Source organism: Crinia signifera, chromosome 12, assembly GCF_055691185.1.
Source record: "Crinia signifera chromosome 12, ASM5569118v1, whole genome shotgun sequence".
NCBI lineage: Eukaryota > Metazoa > Chordata > Amphibia > Anura > Myobatrachidae > Crinia > Crinia signifera.
In genome coordinates this window covers 74,404,775-74,420,571 of record NC_139228.1, presented here as the reverse complement: position 1 = coordinate 74,420,571, position 15,797 = coordinate 74,404,775, and the positions used below count along the sequence as shown (strand labels likewise).

At 43.1% G+C, this 15,797-nt stretch overlaps 1 protein-coding gene across 2 annotated transcripts in view; it reads right to left on the bottom strand.

Annotated features, from left to right (window-relative positions):
- Nucleotides 1-15,797, bottom strand: part of MDGA2 (MAM domain containing glycosylphosphatidylinositol anchor 2) — a 580,635-nt gene that overhangs the window by 233,095 nt on the left and 331,743 nt on the right. Inside the window, exon 4 of one of the 2 annotated variants that reach the window (XM_083166414.1) lies at nt 5,162-5,358. In XM_083166414.1, coding sequence (XP_083022540.1) covers nt 5,162-5,358 — 197 coding nt within the window. Of the gene's footprint in view, nt 1-5,149; nt 5,359-15,797 lie in introns of both variants that reach the window. The other variant, XM_083166413.1, reaches the window with a different exon arrangement.

Sequence of the window (15,797 nt, the reverse complement as noted above, 5' to 3'; positions counted from 1 at the left end):
TGGGACACCACCACCTGTCAACCATTGGAGCCTTTCAAATATCCAGAGACCCCCAAAAATCCTGTCTCAAGTAAAGATGATATAAACTACAAAGGCATCCATTCAGGTTTATGGACACCCACTACAGTATATTATCCTCAAGATGGACACCATGGGAGATCATATCCAATGATCTGAGGAGAGCATACTAGGAACAAATGAGATTGATAAACAGTATAACCCATTGTTACTAATGTATATTTCTCAGAGTGCATTTTAAATTCATTATTTTTATTCTTATGATGTATTTCACATGTTTCATCTTTAATTTTTTTATGCTAGTCAAAAATAAATCGTGATTTTTTTATGTGATACCCAATTGATCACTATACATTTATTTTTGTGTGATAATTGTTTATAACCTTTGAGCGCTCCACCAATAGTCTTTTTGTCTTTGTATGTATTTTTGGGGACTGACCCTCCTCATTTCGGTGTGAGCAGCTTGCTAAACAACTCACTGATACTGCTTTCACATTGCAGAAATGGGTAATGACACGGTATTCTTAAATGGGACTTTAAAACGGGTCTGAGCCTTGAGACCTTTCACATTGCAGGTGAAAACCGTTTTAAAAATCATTTAATACCATTCAAACATTCAACCCGTTTAACCCCCAAGGGACACGTTTCAAGCCATTGAAATAGAGCTGTTCAAACTGCCAAAAAAACGGCTTTAAAACGTGTAGGACTCTGCTTTTTAACCGTGTTGAAATACCGGTTAACTTTAACCGGTAAATCAACTCTGGCACTTTCACATTGCAGCCTTAAACCGTTTTAAAATGGAAAAAAAACGGCAATATACCGTTTTAAAAGTGCGATGTGAAAGGGGTATTAGGTGGAAACCCCTTTTTTACTATGGTGAACATGTATAAAAAGAAATTGTACATTTTTACTTTATACTTCTTCCTTTAATAAATTCAAAATGAACAAGTTTAAAGACCACGCTGTGACACTCTGTATAATTGCCCCAAATTGGACAGTATCTTCAGTTGTTTTAATACTGTATAATTACATGAAGCCACACAGAAAGCCTCTGCTAATATTCTCATTGGCACTAATTACACAGTGTGTACTGAGGTTTAAAATGTGACCTGATGTGCATTAAATGAAGATATTGTGTTGGTGAACACGGTACATTGAACACACAAGAATTGGGGGGAAATGATACATAAAAGTTCACCTTTTTTTTAATAATTTCTGTTCTAGATTTTTATTCTTACTGTTTCCAATTGTTATTGAATTTCTGCTAACTAATATATATATATATATATATATATATCCTACTGTATGCCGGCACTCAGGGGTCTCGGGGTCAACTGGCTTGGGTGCACTTAAAATAATACAAACAGTCCTCCAATGAAAGGCACTCCAATTGCAGATAAAAACTTTTTAGTAAATGGATGCAGGTTACTTTTTAGTAAATGGATGCAGGTTACTCTGCTGTTTCCAGTTTTGGATTGTACCTTGAGGAAGGGGCGCTGACCCCGAAAATACAATGTATTCGGTGACATCCATTTACTAAAAAGTTTTTATCTGCAATTGGAGTGCCTTTCATTGGAGGACTATATATATATATATATATATATATATATATATAATGGATTGGATAGAGGTCTAAGCGACTACAAATACCTGTATAAGAAACGTGTTTTTCATTTTTTAAAACATATAAGAATTTATTTTATATATATATATATATATATATATATATATATATATATATATATATATATATATAAAAAATGCACAATAGCATTGGATATAAGAACAAACAGTACAAGGAAATTACATAGAAAAAAACAGCAATATAAAAAATGCAAAGCTCAGTAAAAAATTGCCTACATGTGATATCGCTAAAAATAAGGAGGGGATATATAAAAAATTTTTTGATAAAGTGTAAAAGCAGAACTTATCTATTTTGGAGGAGTCAGCAGGCAGTACCCAACGTGTTTCGTCATTTAAGACTTCATTCACCCCTTGATGAAGTCTTAAATGACGAAACGCGTTGGGTACTGCCTGCTGACTCCTCCAAAAGTTGTTCAGGACATAAGTGGCGCACTACATCCCCCTTTTTTCCTAATATATATATATATATATATATATATATATATATATATATTTATATATATATATATATATATATATATACTGTCTATATAGATGTAAGATATTTAGATTTGAGTGCGGTGTGTTCAAACAGAAATCAAAATTGCACTGTAAATATAAATCCATCTCACAGATGTGTGCTACATGCAAAAGCAGCCAGTATTTACCCTGCAGAGAAACAATATAAATGCATGTCCTCCCCTTACATAATAACAACATGGTGTGTACCAGATACATACTGTAGTTACTAGTAGTTGGCAAGTGGCTCAAATGATGACTACAAAAGCAATGGTATAATATAACACAATTGCAAGAGCTGCCACCACATCAAGCAGCGTAAGGGACAAAGTGGAACTGCTGCACCTGCCCAGTGGTAGCAGCTTTGTCAACCAAGTTTTCTGTTTGTGTCCCCAATCAGTGCACTGAACCAGAGAGCAGCTACTGGGAAGAAGAGACAGGAGCCTTTCCATAAGGTGGGAGAATTTGAGCTTAAAAAGTGCAGTACCGGTTCTATTATGTTTGTATATAACTGTATGTTTAATCTTTTCCTGACCACTTATTTATATTATTTAAATGTTTGATACAGCCTATACTAGAAACCATTTGCAGTGTTAGATATCAATACAGTAGAGAACACAATATCCAATGTATAAAATGACCAATGTTTACATTTCTACCGCTCTCCCAGACTCACGCACTTGCTCCAATATTCCGCAGAGTGGTAGATTGTGGACTTCATTTGGAAACAATATCCTATAACTCCTGCATTTGCCCCTGCACTCTATGAATAGACCCGTTTATAACTTCTTAATAAGCACATGGCAATAATAAATGAAAGGCAAAACTAGTTGTAGGTACATTTCTGCACTAGGACTATAATGACATTAAATGATGACCTTACACTAGTCTGAGTGCATGATGCTGAGATGTACCCTGTACACATTTCCTGTACTTTAAATAAAGCAATGATTTTCTTAACCTCAGGTATCTGGGGTTACCATGGAAACTATACAGATTGTACAAGGTCTCTGCAGACACATCTATCCGAGCACCCCAGATATTTAATATTTCAACATACTCAGTCTCTTGGCAAAGCTTTGAATGCTATAAATGAAGACATCGTCTAGAAATAGAAGATACTATCACACAAATAACATAAACAGCACAGACTGCTGTATAATGGTATAACATATAACCTGTATCAGTATAACATTATTTGGCAGAAGGGAATTCACTGAATCATTTCTTCAAATAGACTTTGTATACATTTAATTAAAAAAAAACTACAAATTAATGTAAAAAAATAAAAAAATATCAAGTTCATTCTATGTTCACCTTGCCATAAACCATACCTGACTACTTTTTTTTACCCCTCGCCAGGAGAAGCCTGGAGAGGTATTGAAGGAAGGCGGAACAGGGCTACGTGTAGAGGGGGGGATAAGGCTGATGTCACCAAGCCCCACCCCCATGACGGTCAGAAGCAGCAATTTGCGGGTCCTCAGATTGGGGTAGGGGCTAAAATTATGGGAAATTATGCAATTTGTGTCATTTAGCCCTGCCCCCTCCACATGGATCTGCCCACCTTACTGGGGGGCCGGGAGGGGGGTCTGATTTGGGGGAGCCTCTCGGGAGTAGGGAAGTATTAGTACTAGAAACAACAAGACAATGTGACCTCTGTTCTGCGCTAATCACCCAGCCAATACCTATAATTATTGTTTTAACAAGATACAATGATCACACTTTGAATAGACGTTTTCTTGTCAGATTCCAGAAAATGAGATGAGATGTAGACCTCTTTCAAATCAATAATCCGTTATTAAAAGCAATCCAACGTGTTTCGTCAAAACGACTTAATCAGAGGCGTCACACAGCAAGGAAAGACCACACAGCTATACAGCGATGCACTTTTCTTAGTGTGTTAAAAAATAAATAAGAACCGTATTCCATATATCAAGATGGATAATGATACTTGATTCAGAAATTTCAAAAAGATTATGGTAATCTCCTGAGTGGTTAATACACCAGACAAAGATTGTAATATCCTCACTCCTCAACAGCCTGTTTGAACGTCTGTTCAAAGTGCGATCATTGTATCTTGTTAAAACAATAATTATAGGTACTGGCTTGGTGATACTACATAGAGCGCACTCTGACAGTTGGCCGGAAAAATGTTTGGCTCTATATTTCCACCTCAAGGTTGGAATAGCATTTATTTGTTTATTTTATAAAGCAGTAGCCATTTTGTTTTGTCATGGATAATACTGTGGTGACTATTCTTTGGCCCTCACTGAAACACCCTACCTGCTCCTTTGAACCTTCTGACCCCCAGATTGTCCAATTTATAGCAGTGATATTGTCATATTTTGGTTACCGTTGAACGAACACCCACATATTTAACATGGATGTACTTTATTTTGAAGTAACTAATTATTTGTTTGCTTTGGGCAACTTCTACAGTGTTTTACTGCTTGATACATCACTCCCCCCCCCCCCCCCATTCAGCTATTACAATCCATGGTTGCCATCAATGGCAATAGGACAAAAGGTCATCAATGGTACAATGATGTACTGTATGACCATCAATGGTTTTACATATCGATGGCCAATGCTTTTCTTTGACTGTCTGGCTGGTGGGCCAATCAGAACTTGGGGGCGTAGCTTCACGGGTGTTGGGGTGGGGATTTGCACAGTGTCCCGGCATCTTAGGGAAAGTTAAAAAAAATGGTTTTGGTGAGACAACGATGAAGGGAAAAAATCTGGTTCTCCCCATTGATGGTGAAACTATTTCACATCTGTCATAAACCATCAATTATTACGAATCATTGCTGGTCAATGGCCATCCCTACTGGAGGTTCTAGTCCTGTAGTTTGGCTTTTTAGTCACTTCAGGTCCCACATATTTACCTTATTTAGGAATAGGAACTTATTACATGTTGGGTTTACATAAATGAAATAAGAACAGATACATAACAGTACAATGAATAGGTAGTAAAGTGTTCCTGTGATACCTTATTTCCTACCTGGGTGAAGAAAGGCTCGTATATTTCCACTCCTTTGTCCGTGCCTTGCAGAAGGATCTCCTCTCCACGTTTCCAGCTATATCGGACAGGAGGATTGGAGTTTGCTATGCATCGTAAGAAAACAGTTCTCTCATAGTAAAATTGTTCCTTTGCTTCTCCTATGCTTTGATGGACAGTCACAATGGGATCATCCAAATCTGCAGAAAAAGAATGGTACAATTTTATAAGATGCAATGGATTCAGTTACCCGTACTCCCTCCCTGCCACCAGCTTGCTTCCCTTCTGATAAACGCATATGAAGCTTCTGGGGGAATGTAGTCAGGGTAGGAACGTTTGTCCCAAAGATATTGTGGACAACTTGGTGACAATTTTAGTGCCATCCAGGGAGAGGGGGGTGGGGGGTTAAGTGAAGCACAGGGTACACTGCCACACATTTACGCTACTGGTGTTACTTATGGGAAAGAGTTCATATTATTTATATACCTGTAACCCATCTTCTTGGGTTTGGGCAACAGTTTAATTGTCAAAAAGACAAATCGGACATGTATAAGCTATTGGGGTAGTTTAAAGGGAAATGGGACAAGAATGCAGCAGACTCTACATGTGCACGTGTGCAATGTCATGTGCTTAAGGATTGGGTTGGCACAGAGAACAGTAAAACTCACAACTTTTCCTGGGAAATTTCCCCCTCCCCATTGACCTACTGTATAATTTGCATTGTGTGTGTGAAAAGTGCGATATTGTGCACGTTTTAGTCATGAAAATGTGTGAATTAGTGGACATGGTAATGTGTGTTTAAAAAAAATTATAAAAAAACGCGTGGGGTCCCCCATCCTGAGCGGGAGTTAGGCCCACCCACCAGCCAATAATGATCAGGCATTGGAATTTCTCTGATCGTAATTGGCTGGTGGGTGGGCCTAACTCCTCATCTGTGGGGGGGGGAGCCGCAGATGTAAACAGAAGATCGCCTTGTGTGAACAGCGTTTATGGGAAGCCAGAGAAGCAGAGAAGACAGCGTGTAAGTATGATATCTTTTCACAGGAACCCAAAAGGATTTTACATAGAGAAGAGAACAGGGCTATCGGTGGACCCATAGGTAATGCGCGAGTGGATGATTGTTGTATGTAATAACATTTTACTGTTCGTATGTCTCTGTGGTTTTTTTTTTGTACCCATATTCTGGGACTTGTGGTTCTCCAAGTCCCTACATGCAGTGCAGGCTTGCTGGGACTCAAGTTCCACAACAATACACAATACTTAGTTCTATTCCTTACACAAACATCAGCCCAGTGCCCACCACACAAGGGTACCGGGGACAGCCCCAGGCTTCAGCCTGGGCAGGTCAATTCTGGAGGGGGACCCCTTCATTGGGGGTCCCCACTTCCCCAGGATCCCTGCTCAGGCTGACCAGTCAGGGGGTGAATGCTTTGGCCGGGGTGGAGGTGGGGGGAACTTGTATAAAAAGTCTCCCTCCCAGCTGTGGCATTACCCTGCTTGCTGGCCCGTAGCTGGTTCTTGAAATACAGGGAACCCCTCCTCATTTTGCCCCCCCCCCTTGAGCCTGGTGCTGGTTTTAAAAAATCCAGAGGACCCCTATTCAGTTTGCCCCGTGATTTTTTTTAAAACCAGGACCAGCTCTTTGTGCCCGTGGCCGGTTATGTTTAGGAGGGGGGATCCCATGCCGTTTTAAAAAATATATATATATTTTACACTTTTTATGGATAGAATCATGCACAGATCGCACTGGTCTGTGCATGGTTCTGTCAAACCCACATGCCAGAACCTTGTCTAATTGTGTTGCGATTTTTGGTGAAAGTTTTCCAAAAATCGCATCCTATTAAATTTGAAAGTTCTATACTTTTTAATAGGAAAACACCTGGATGCGATTTTTACCCCATTTCGCATCCTATTAAGTTGGCCATTTTGGAAAAGAGCGCAAATTCGGGCGTCTTTGACTAAAAATCACAAAAGTCGAGATATCTCATCCCATTAAATGTCACCCTATATGTCTGCTCTCTCGCCTTTGTCAAGGAGATTTCTGGGTGCTCAGATACCAACCCTCACACCCCCACCCCCCACCGGGAGAGCTACTGTATGAACTTTAGGTGGAAGGGTTGCCTGTGAGCTATTCAAGAGCGGCAGCTTCTATGCTCATGTAAAGCACATTAAACATGGGCATTTAGCAAAGGCACAAAAAGCCTCCCTTCATCAACAGACACTCTGCATAGGTATTTTGTTCATGATTCATGTTTTTAAAAAGAATCAGAATTCCTGCTGTACAATTTTCCGCGCACTTGAAATATATTGCGAGTTCCACTGACAAGAAGCCTTCAGAGAGCACTAGAAAGTCTGTAATTACGTTGTCCAGTCTCAGTTGATGATTTCAAAGGTTACAAATGCGTCAGCTATGACTTAGAGCAATTCTTGTTAGTTACTGTGGTTGCTACAATGAAACTGCAGCCACATTATTGTTACCCCGGAAGAGGGTATTACATTACCATTAGGATTCAATGTAACTATTACTGTATGCAATCAAATGTCACAGCTTATAGACATACGATTAAAACCTGGGTTTTTGCACGTGCACATTAACATAGTCTGGTCTATGTCTGGAATAGTCTACCTGCATTCAATGTCCTGGATTCTCAACCCAAGACTTGCAACTCTGGTAGATAACCCAGCTCAGGCCTGAAAGGTGCGGACAGGGTCTTGATGACCTTGGAAATGCCTAAAAAAATTGATTGGCTGGGGAAAGTACTGCTTGAAGATGAAATCATCTCCAAGTGCACACTGGATGCCAGTAGACCCGGTGTGCAGGGCCGCCATGAGAAATCCTGGGTCCCAATACAACAACTTCCCAGGGCCCCCCTGGAGGGGGTGTGACCACAGCATTTTTGTGGCACGCTCTGCTGCTGCCTCGCGCCCAGACGCAGCCCCACACCACTGCTGTCTGTCCCGCTCCTGACCACCCTACAATGTAAGTAAATGTGCAGGGCAGCCGATGTGGGGGGGGGGGGGGACAGGAGTGTTTTTATTAGGGATGCCAATCCCGGGAATCCCAGGATTGAGCATTTTTCAATCCCAGGCCCCGGGATTGAAAAAAATGCCCCAGGATTGGCATCTCTACCTGTACCCCCGGCCTCCACTACATCAATGCAACCCTGAACATCACTCTCCACACACACTACACAATTACCTTTACACGCACACAATACCATCGCTACCCTGCACCCTCTTCCCCACACAAATCGCTGCTACTCCTTGCACACACTACACTATTGCCGCCACCCTGCACCTCCCTCCCCATACATACTACACTACCAATCCCCAGCACCCACCTCCCTGCACATACTACACTACCACCACTAGCCTGCACCCTCAGAATACATTGCCACTACCCTGCACCCCTCCCCGCACATTACATTGCCACTGCTCTGCACCCTACTCCCTGCACACACTACACTATCTTCAATACCCTGCTCCCCCTCCATGCACATACTGCACTACCTCCACTACCCTACACCTTCCTACAATGTCCTACAACCCCCACACACATAAACTGCTGTTACCCGGCATCCCTTTTACTGCACACTACACCGTCCGCTGCTACCCTGCACACCCCTTCCTGCAAACTAGACTGCTGCTGCCCTGCACCCCCCTTACTACATACTACATACTATTCACTCTGCATGCTTTCTGCCCCTAGCAGGGTGTGTTGTGGCATGGCCCATGGTAAAAAGCTGTTAGGGGTCAAGGGTGCAGGTGGAGGGGAGAGAGGAGGATAGGAGGAGAGAGAGGACTACTTTGTCCATTCTCTTTACCTGCTGCCTCGTGTCCTGACCATCCCTGCCATGGCTCACTTCTTGCCTCAGGTCTCCTTACCTGCACCTCATGTCACCTGTCTGTATCCCCCTCCCTCTAGATTGTAAGCTCCTTAGAGCAGGGCCCTCCTCCCTCCTGTTCTCACAGCACTCTTCTTGTATTTCAACTACAGCACTCTTACTCATCTACAATCTATACCTGCATCTATTCTCATTCACTTCCTTATATCTCAGCTGTATTGTGTACTAAGAATTGTGCTTTAATTGTGTTTTGACTAGTTCTGTGTACCTTGTACTGTTCTTTTGTGTTCTATATTTACAGTACTGGCTGGTGCAATCACCATGTGGCGCCGCTGATTGGCTGCCTGGGTGCTGCACAGCTCAGTAATTATATGTTCCCCATGTCTGTGTCCCTCATTAGAGTACATCTAGTATATATATATATATCAGTACTGTTACTGGCTGTGCAATCACCATGTGGCGCCGCTGAATGGCTGCCTGGGTATTGCACAGCTCAGTAATTATATGTTCCCCATGTCTGTGTCCCTCATTAGAGTACATCTAGTATATATATATCAGTACTGTTACTGGCTGTGCAATCACCATGTGGCGATGCTGAATGGCTGCCTGGGTGCTGCACAGCTCGGTAAATATGTTCCCCATGTCCGTGTCCCTTATTAGAATGCGTCTTGTGCATATCTGTATGTGTGATGTACATCTGTACTGCCATTGTTGCCTGTTCCTTGTACTGGTAACCCTTTGTATTGCAGTATGTGCATTGTTATTTTTAATGTCTGTAAAGCGCCTTGAGTCCTGTTGGAGAAAGTGCGCTATATAAATAAAACGTACTTACTTACTTACATTGCTGATACCTAGCACTACCATTCCTGCAAACTAGACTGCTGCTGCAGCTCGCGCACCCACCACCGACGGCAAAAAAAAGTGTCTGTGTGTGTGTGTCCGGACCAGGGCCCCCTGACAGGTAAATTGACCCCCCCCCCACACACACACACACACCTCTCGGCAGCCCTGCCGGTGTGAAGGGTGAAGACCTAGGAACAACCCGGGTCATCACCCATGTGTAAAAGTGGTACACCTGGCTTCAACCCGTTTACTTCTGAGCTGGGTTCAAGCTGGGGTTTTATGTATGAAAGTGGCCTAAGTCCAACTGTACAGAAATGATATTTGTTACTAATTAAATTTAATTCTTACTATGATCCAGCAGTGACTGACACTTAGCACGTGCTCCTGAGTGCAGCCTGTATGCTAAATACTGTATGTCTGGACAGTTTTTACATTCAATTTGGGCTGTGACAGTTTTTAGCCCATAAACCCTCTGCCCCTCCCTCCAGTCCCTATCTGCTCCTACCTCCAATCTCTGTCTTCACAGCTCCCTCTCTCCATATACTGCAAGTTTAAAACATTTCAGTGTCCCTGCAAAAATAGCTTTCACTTTTCTTTCATGACATCTTTTAGCATGCAATGGAGTCATTTGGTCTGTGGAGTGGCCTCTAGTGGTCACCCGTGGTACGTCACCTCATAGAGGTGAGGAGTTTTTAGCCTTATATATATATATATATATATATATATATATATATATATATATATATATAGATAGATAATATGCAGTGCATTATAAAACAAGATCACAGTACAGTGTATAAGGGATAAGGTAGATAAGGAGAAGTCATTACCCAGCATTAAATCAATGCAATGCATTTAGTAATAGCAGTCAGTTGTGGTTATAAAGAAAGCATGGTTACTAACATGGTTGCCTACTTTTAAAGTCTCCTTTCCAGGAGAAGCCCGGAGGGGATACTGTCAGCAGAACTTCGGGGGGGGGGGGGGGGGGGTCTGATGTACAAGTCATCAAGCCCCCAGTACTGCAAATCCTGTGTCTTCGAGGAGTGGGCAGGGCTAAATGACACGATTTGCATCTGTAGCTCCGCCTCTCCCCCCAAAAGCTGTGAATCGCGGTTAACTCTCCCATGGGGGAAATGCGGGGCATGGGGTAGCAGTATCCGGGAGGGTTGCCCAACTTTCCGGGGGGCCGGGAGAGGGACCCGAGATAAATTACCTAGATTTGGGTATTGGAATTGAACTGGTAAATGACCATGTGATCATATCTAAAGAGGGTTCTATTTAAATTCAAATACTTACTTCAGAATAGAACATTTGTATTTGCAGTTACAATTTGTATGGACTCTATGGCTGCTATTTCCTGCGGAATCTAATCTTAGCACAATCATTACCTGCATCATTCCCTTCAAAATATATCTTATTTCATGTGTTCTATATTTGCTTGAAAGGCAGTTTTGGTTATGCCTGCTGTGTACAGGTCCTAGTTGGCTTGGGGGAGACGGCTCTGTGGGGGTCCACTCTGCAGATTCCAATAGGTCTGGCCCTCCATACGGAATCTGCTGAAAATGTCCCTTCAAAAATGTCTGCCACCTTGGAGAAGACAGATGCTAGAGATCCTATTGGACAGATGGATAGATGCTAGAGTTCCTACTGGACTCCAGATATTTTGTATAGTACTGTATATAGTGGGTCGACATGCTTTGGGTCAACCACTGAAGCTCGACACATGAAATAGATTGACATGGCAAAGGTCCACCCGGTTGGAAGGTTGGCGCAAGCAGTAGGTCGTCAATGGCAAGGTTGACAGTCAAAACCTTCACATGAGTTTTTCACATTTTTTCAATCCTGAATGTTGACATAGTCGACATGGATACTGTCAAACTGTTTCGCTGCGCTCGCCATGCTTTGGGCATGGTGCCTCGCTGTGCTCGACACACTATTCTGTTCTCCCTCCATGCCGTCCTGGATCGTAGGGCATGAAATACCACCTGTTGGCACATGTTGACTAAAAAAAACTCATGTCGACCTTTTGCCTGTCAACCTAATGATTGTGTCGACCTTTCAACCCTGTTGAATTTTAGCCATATCGACCCATTCCATGAGTTGCCCTTAGCCATGTCAATGTCCCTGGCAATGGGCATGTAACCCTCTGGAAACAAGCAAAAAAACACTGGCAATAAATAAGAAACAAGCATGAAACCCCTGGCTACAAGCATGTAACCCCTGTCAATGAGCATAAAACCCCTGGCAATGAGCATGTAACTCCTGTCAATGAGCATAAAACCCCTGGCAACGAGCATAAAACCCATGGCAATGAGCAAGTAACCGCTAGTATCAAGCATGAAACCCCTAGCAACGAGCATGTAACCCCTGTCAATGAGCATAAAACCCCTGGCAACGAGCATGCAACTCCTGTCAATGAGCATTTAACCCCTGGCAATGGGCATAAAACCCCTGGCAACGAGCATGTAGCCCCTGTCAATGAGCATAAAACCCCTGGCAATGAACATTTAGGTAAAAAAAAAGTATAATAAATATATGGGCGGGGGAACCAGAGTTTTTTTGGGGCAGGGAGGGGCGTAACATTTCTATTTACGCCATTGCGAGGATTATGCACTGTATCTTCCGTTCTGCTTAAGTATGCATGGTTACAGTATTCCATGTGGGTTCTGGGTCCACGCAGTTTGTGTGATTGTTGGTAATCAGGAATCTTGACTTGCAATAGCTGGGAAGGTGGAGACATTGGCTTCAGTGCCTGTGGCTGTACGTTCCTGAGCATCAATCCTCAGGTCACGCCACAGATGGCCTTTTGTTTAAATCTCATTTGGCCGTTGGCAACGAATTTAGGAAAATTGTCAAAGCTAAAAGAAAAGATGTGAGCTGTTCCCCTCGCACTCGCTGTAGGAGTGTTTTCATTTCACTGGGAGAAAAATAAACCAATTCTAATGTAATTTGGGCCCCAGGGTCAATGTACCGATGTTAATGACAAGTACAGACTCTTATTTATTTTATTTGCTGTGGTTAGTGTGTTGCAGGGAGGGTGGGAAATGGAAAAGATAATCCGGGCCCAGCAGAGCTGCAGTCATTTTCACACACCTAAAGTAAAGGGGTAATTCAGACTTGACTGCACAGCTACAAATTTGCACAGATTATGGAAAGACTGCGTCTGGCATCAGACAGCAGTCCGCATGCATGAGGCCGTCCTGCAAGGAAAGCCTGCAACTTTTTCTGATCGCCGGCCATATGCAAGGTGATTGGCAGGAAGTAGGCGCCTGGGGGGGAGGGGGGTAACTGGCCGTAGTGGAAGTGCTAAGAAAAAAACAGCCGTGCTGGCAAAATGCTGTCAGGATACCTGAGCGGTTTAAAGGAATGGGTTTGATGTCCGCTCCAGGCTGGATATGCTTTTTTCCATCACACCGCTACAGCCTGTTCCGATGGGTTTTGGACATGTTCACACAGCTGCAAATGGATGTGCAGCTGTACACATCCATCCACATAGCGAGTACATTGATTTCGCAATGCGGGATTTCACACTCACAGGGCAGTGGCTTAGCTTAATGCAGGCCATGCAAATTCGCATTCATGTGATCAGGTCTGAATTACCTCCTACAGTAAGTAGGGTAGGACATGAGTACACCGCAGGGTTGCCTACTTTTAAAGTCTCCTCTCCATGAGAAGTCTGGAGAGGAGACTTTCAGCAGCACTTCGGGGGCGGGGCCTGATGTAGACATCATCAAGACCCGCCCCCTATTACTCAGTATGCAGTCATATTAGTGGTTGCAACCACCATTATTTTCTCCAAGTGTAATCCAGCAAAATGAGCCAGGGAGCATGGTTGCCTACACTCCTGAATATCCCCCACATATCCCTGGCCACAGCGTTAATTTACCATAATGAACGGGTGTTCGGGGGGAGGGGCAGGGCTAAATACCCAGCCCCCCGGAAAGGTGGGCAAAACTCCCGGATACCGGCGCTCCCCCCACCTCCGCATCTCCCCCGCAGCAGCGTTAACTTTCCGGGGCGGGGCTAAAGATGCAAATCGCACCAATTAGCCCCACCCCACTCCTCAAAGACCCACAAATTGCAGGATTTGCAGTACTTGGGGGTGGGGTTTGATGACATCAGGCCCCATCCCCCAAAGTGCTGGTGACAGTCTCCTCTCTAGACTTCTCCCAGAGAGGAGACTTTGGAAGTGGGCAAGTCTGTCAGGGAGGCTGTAAGATCCTTAGGCTACAGAGATGTGACATTTATCTAACATACAGGAAAAGATGTTCTAAAGGTGCCCATACATGGTGAGTTTCACCCGTGCGTGGAGTCCCGCTTAAGTCTAGCAGCCTAATCGCCACCATTGTGCGGCTACCTGCATCCCACAAGCTATTATATATACACTTACATGCCTGTTACTTTAATGATATATTAAAAATATTGTTTGCATATATTTCACTTTGTAATGTCATGTTGTAATAAGCTGTTTGTATTTGCTATTCAGATTGTTTACACTGCGGAACTCACTATTGTGCTTTCCATCATCCTAACTAAATGCTGAAAAATCTAATTACAAGTGTATGTGCTCCTGTGATTCGCAGAAAGGTTAGGAGTGTTTGCTAAGCCCTGTTTACTGGCACGCCATGAGAAGACAGCTGCCGCCAACCCTCTGTATGCATATGCTGCCAACGCATCTGGTCTTTATGGAGCAAATAAAGTATACATTACATTTCATTCAAACTCTCAGAGCTTTATTAGAAACTGCTTTGGTTACACTGAATTTACATTAAAAAAAAGGTATACACTCTGGTCGACATGCATAAGGACAATCGCTGAAGGTTGACATAGCTTTGGTCAACACATGATATAGACCACATGGCTGAGATTGGCATGGTTGGAAGGTCAACACAAGCATTAGGTTGACAACGGCTAGGTCGAGAGTCAAAAGATCGACATAAAATTTTCACCTTTTTTTTTTTTTTTAACCGACATGTGCCGACAGGCGGTATTTCATTTCCTGCCACCCACTAGGGCAGTGGGAGAATAAAATACTGCAGTGTGCTGCATGTAACAAGGCACCGTGCCCAAAGCATGGTGAGCGCAGTAAGAGACTTTGATGGTGTCCATGTTGACCATGTTGACATTCGGGACAAAATGTAGTGAAAATCGTATGTCAACCTTTTGACTCTCGACCTATCCATTGTCGACCTAATGCTTATGTAGACCTTCCAACCATGTAGACCTAATTTTGGTTGACCCAATGACCCATACCCCAAAAAAAGACCGTTCTCACTAGTTCACACTAAACAAGAGGCCTATTCTGGCATTGGGTGTTGGTGATGTCAGGTGGGGGAATTAGAGCTTTGTAAGGTGATTGGACATAGAGGGTATTGCTTACAATCTCCCCTTATTAAGGATGACCATCGACCATCAATGTTTAGAAAACATTGATGGTTTATGGCCGATGTCGAATAGATTTGAACCAGATGGTTTCCCACCATCGATGTCAAGCTCAAATGAATAGTTTAATTTTGCTTTTTCCTGGGACATGGAGCATAGCTCCACCCAGGACGCCTGTGAGTCCCGCCCCCATATTCTGATTGGGCCACAGGCCAATCAGTGAAAGACAATGGATGACCATTTGATATGTAAAAACATCAATTGTTATCCATTGCATACTTATACACCATCGATGGCCAGTTACACTTTTGCCATCGATGGCAACCATCAATGGCAAAGGCAACAATGGCCATCCCTACCCCTTATATCAGGGCTGGGCAACACCGGCCCTCCAGATGTTGATGAACTACACATGCCAGCATGCCTTGCATCAGTTTCAGCATGGCCACATAGCAAAAATAATGCAAAGCATTCTGGGATGTGTAGTTCATTAACATCTGGAGGGCCGGTGTTGCCCAGCCCTGCCTTATATGATCTGTGCTTCCTATTAATTTGAATCAATAAACGTA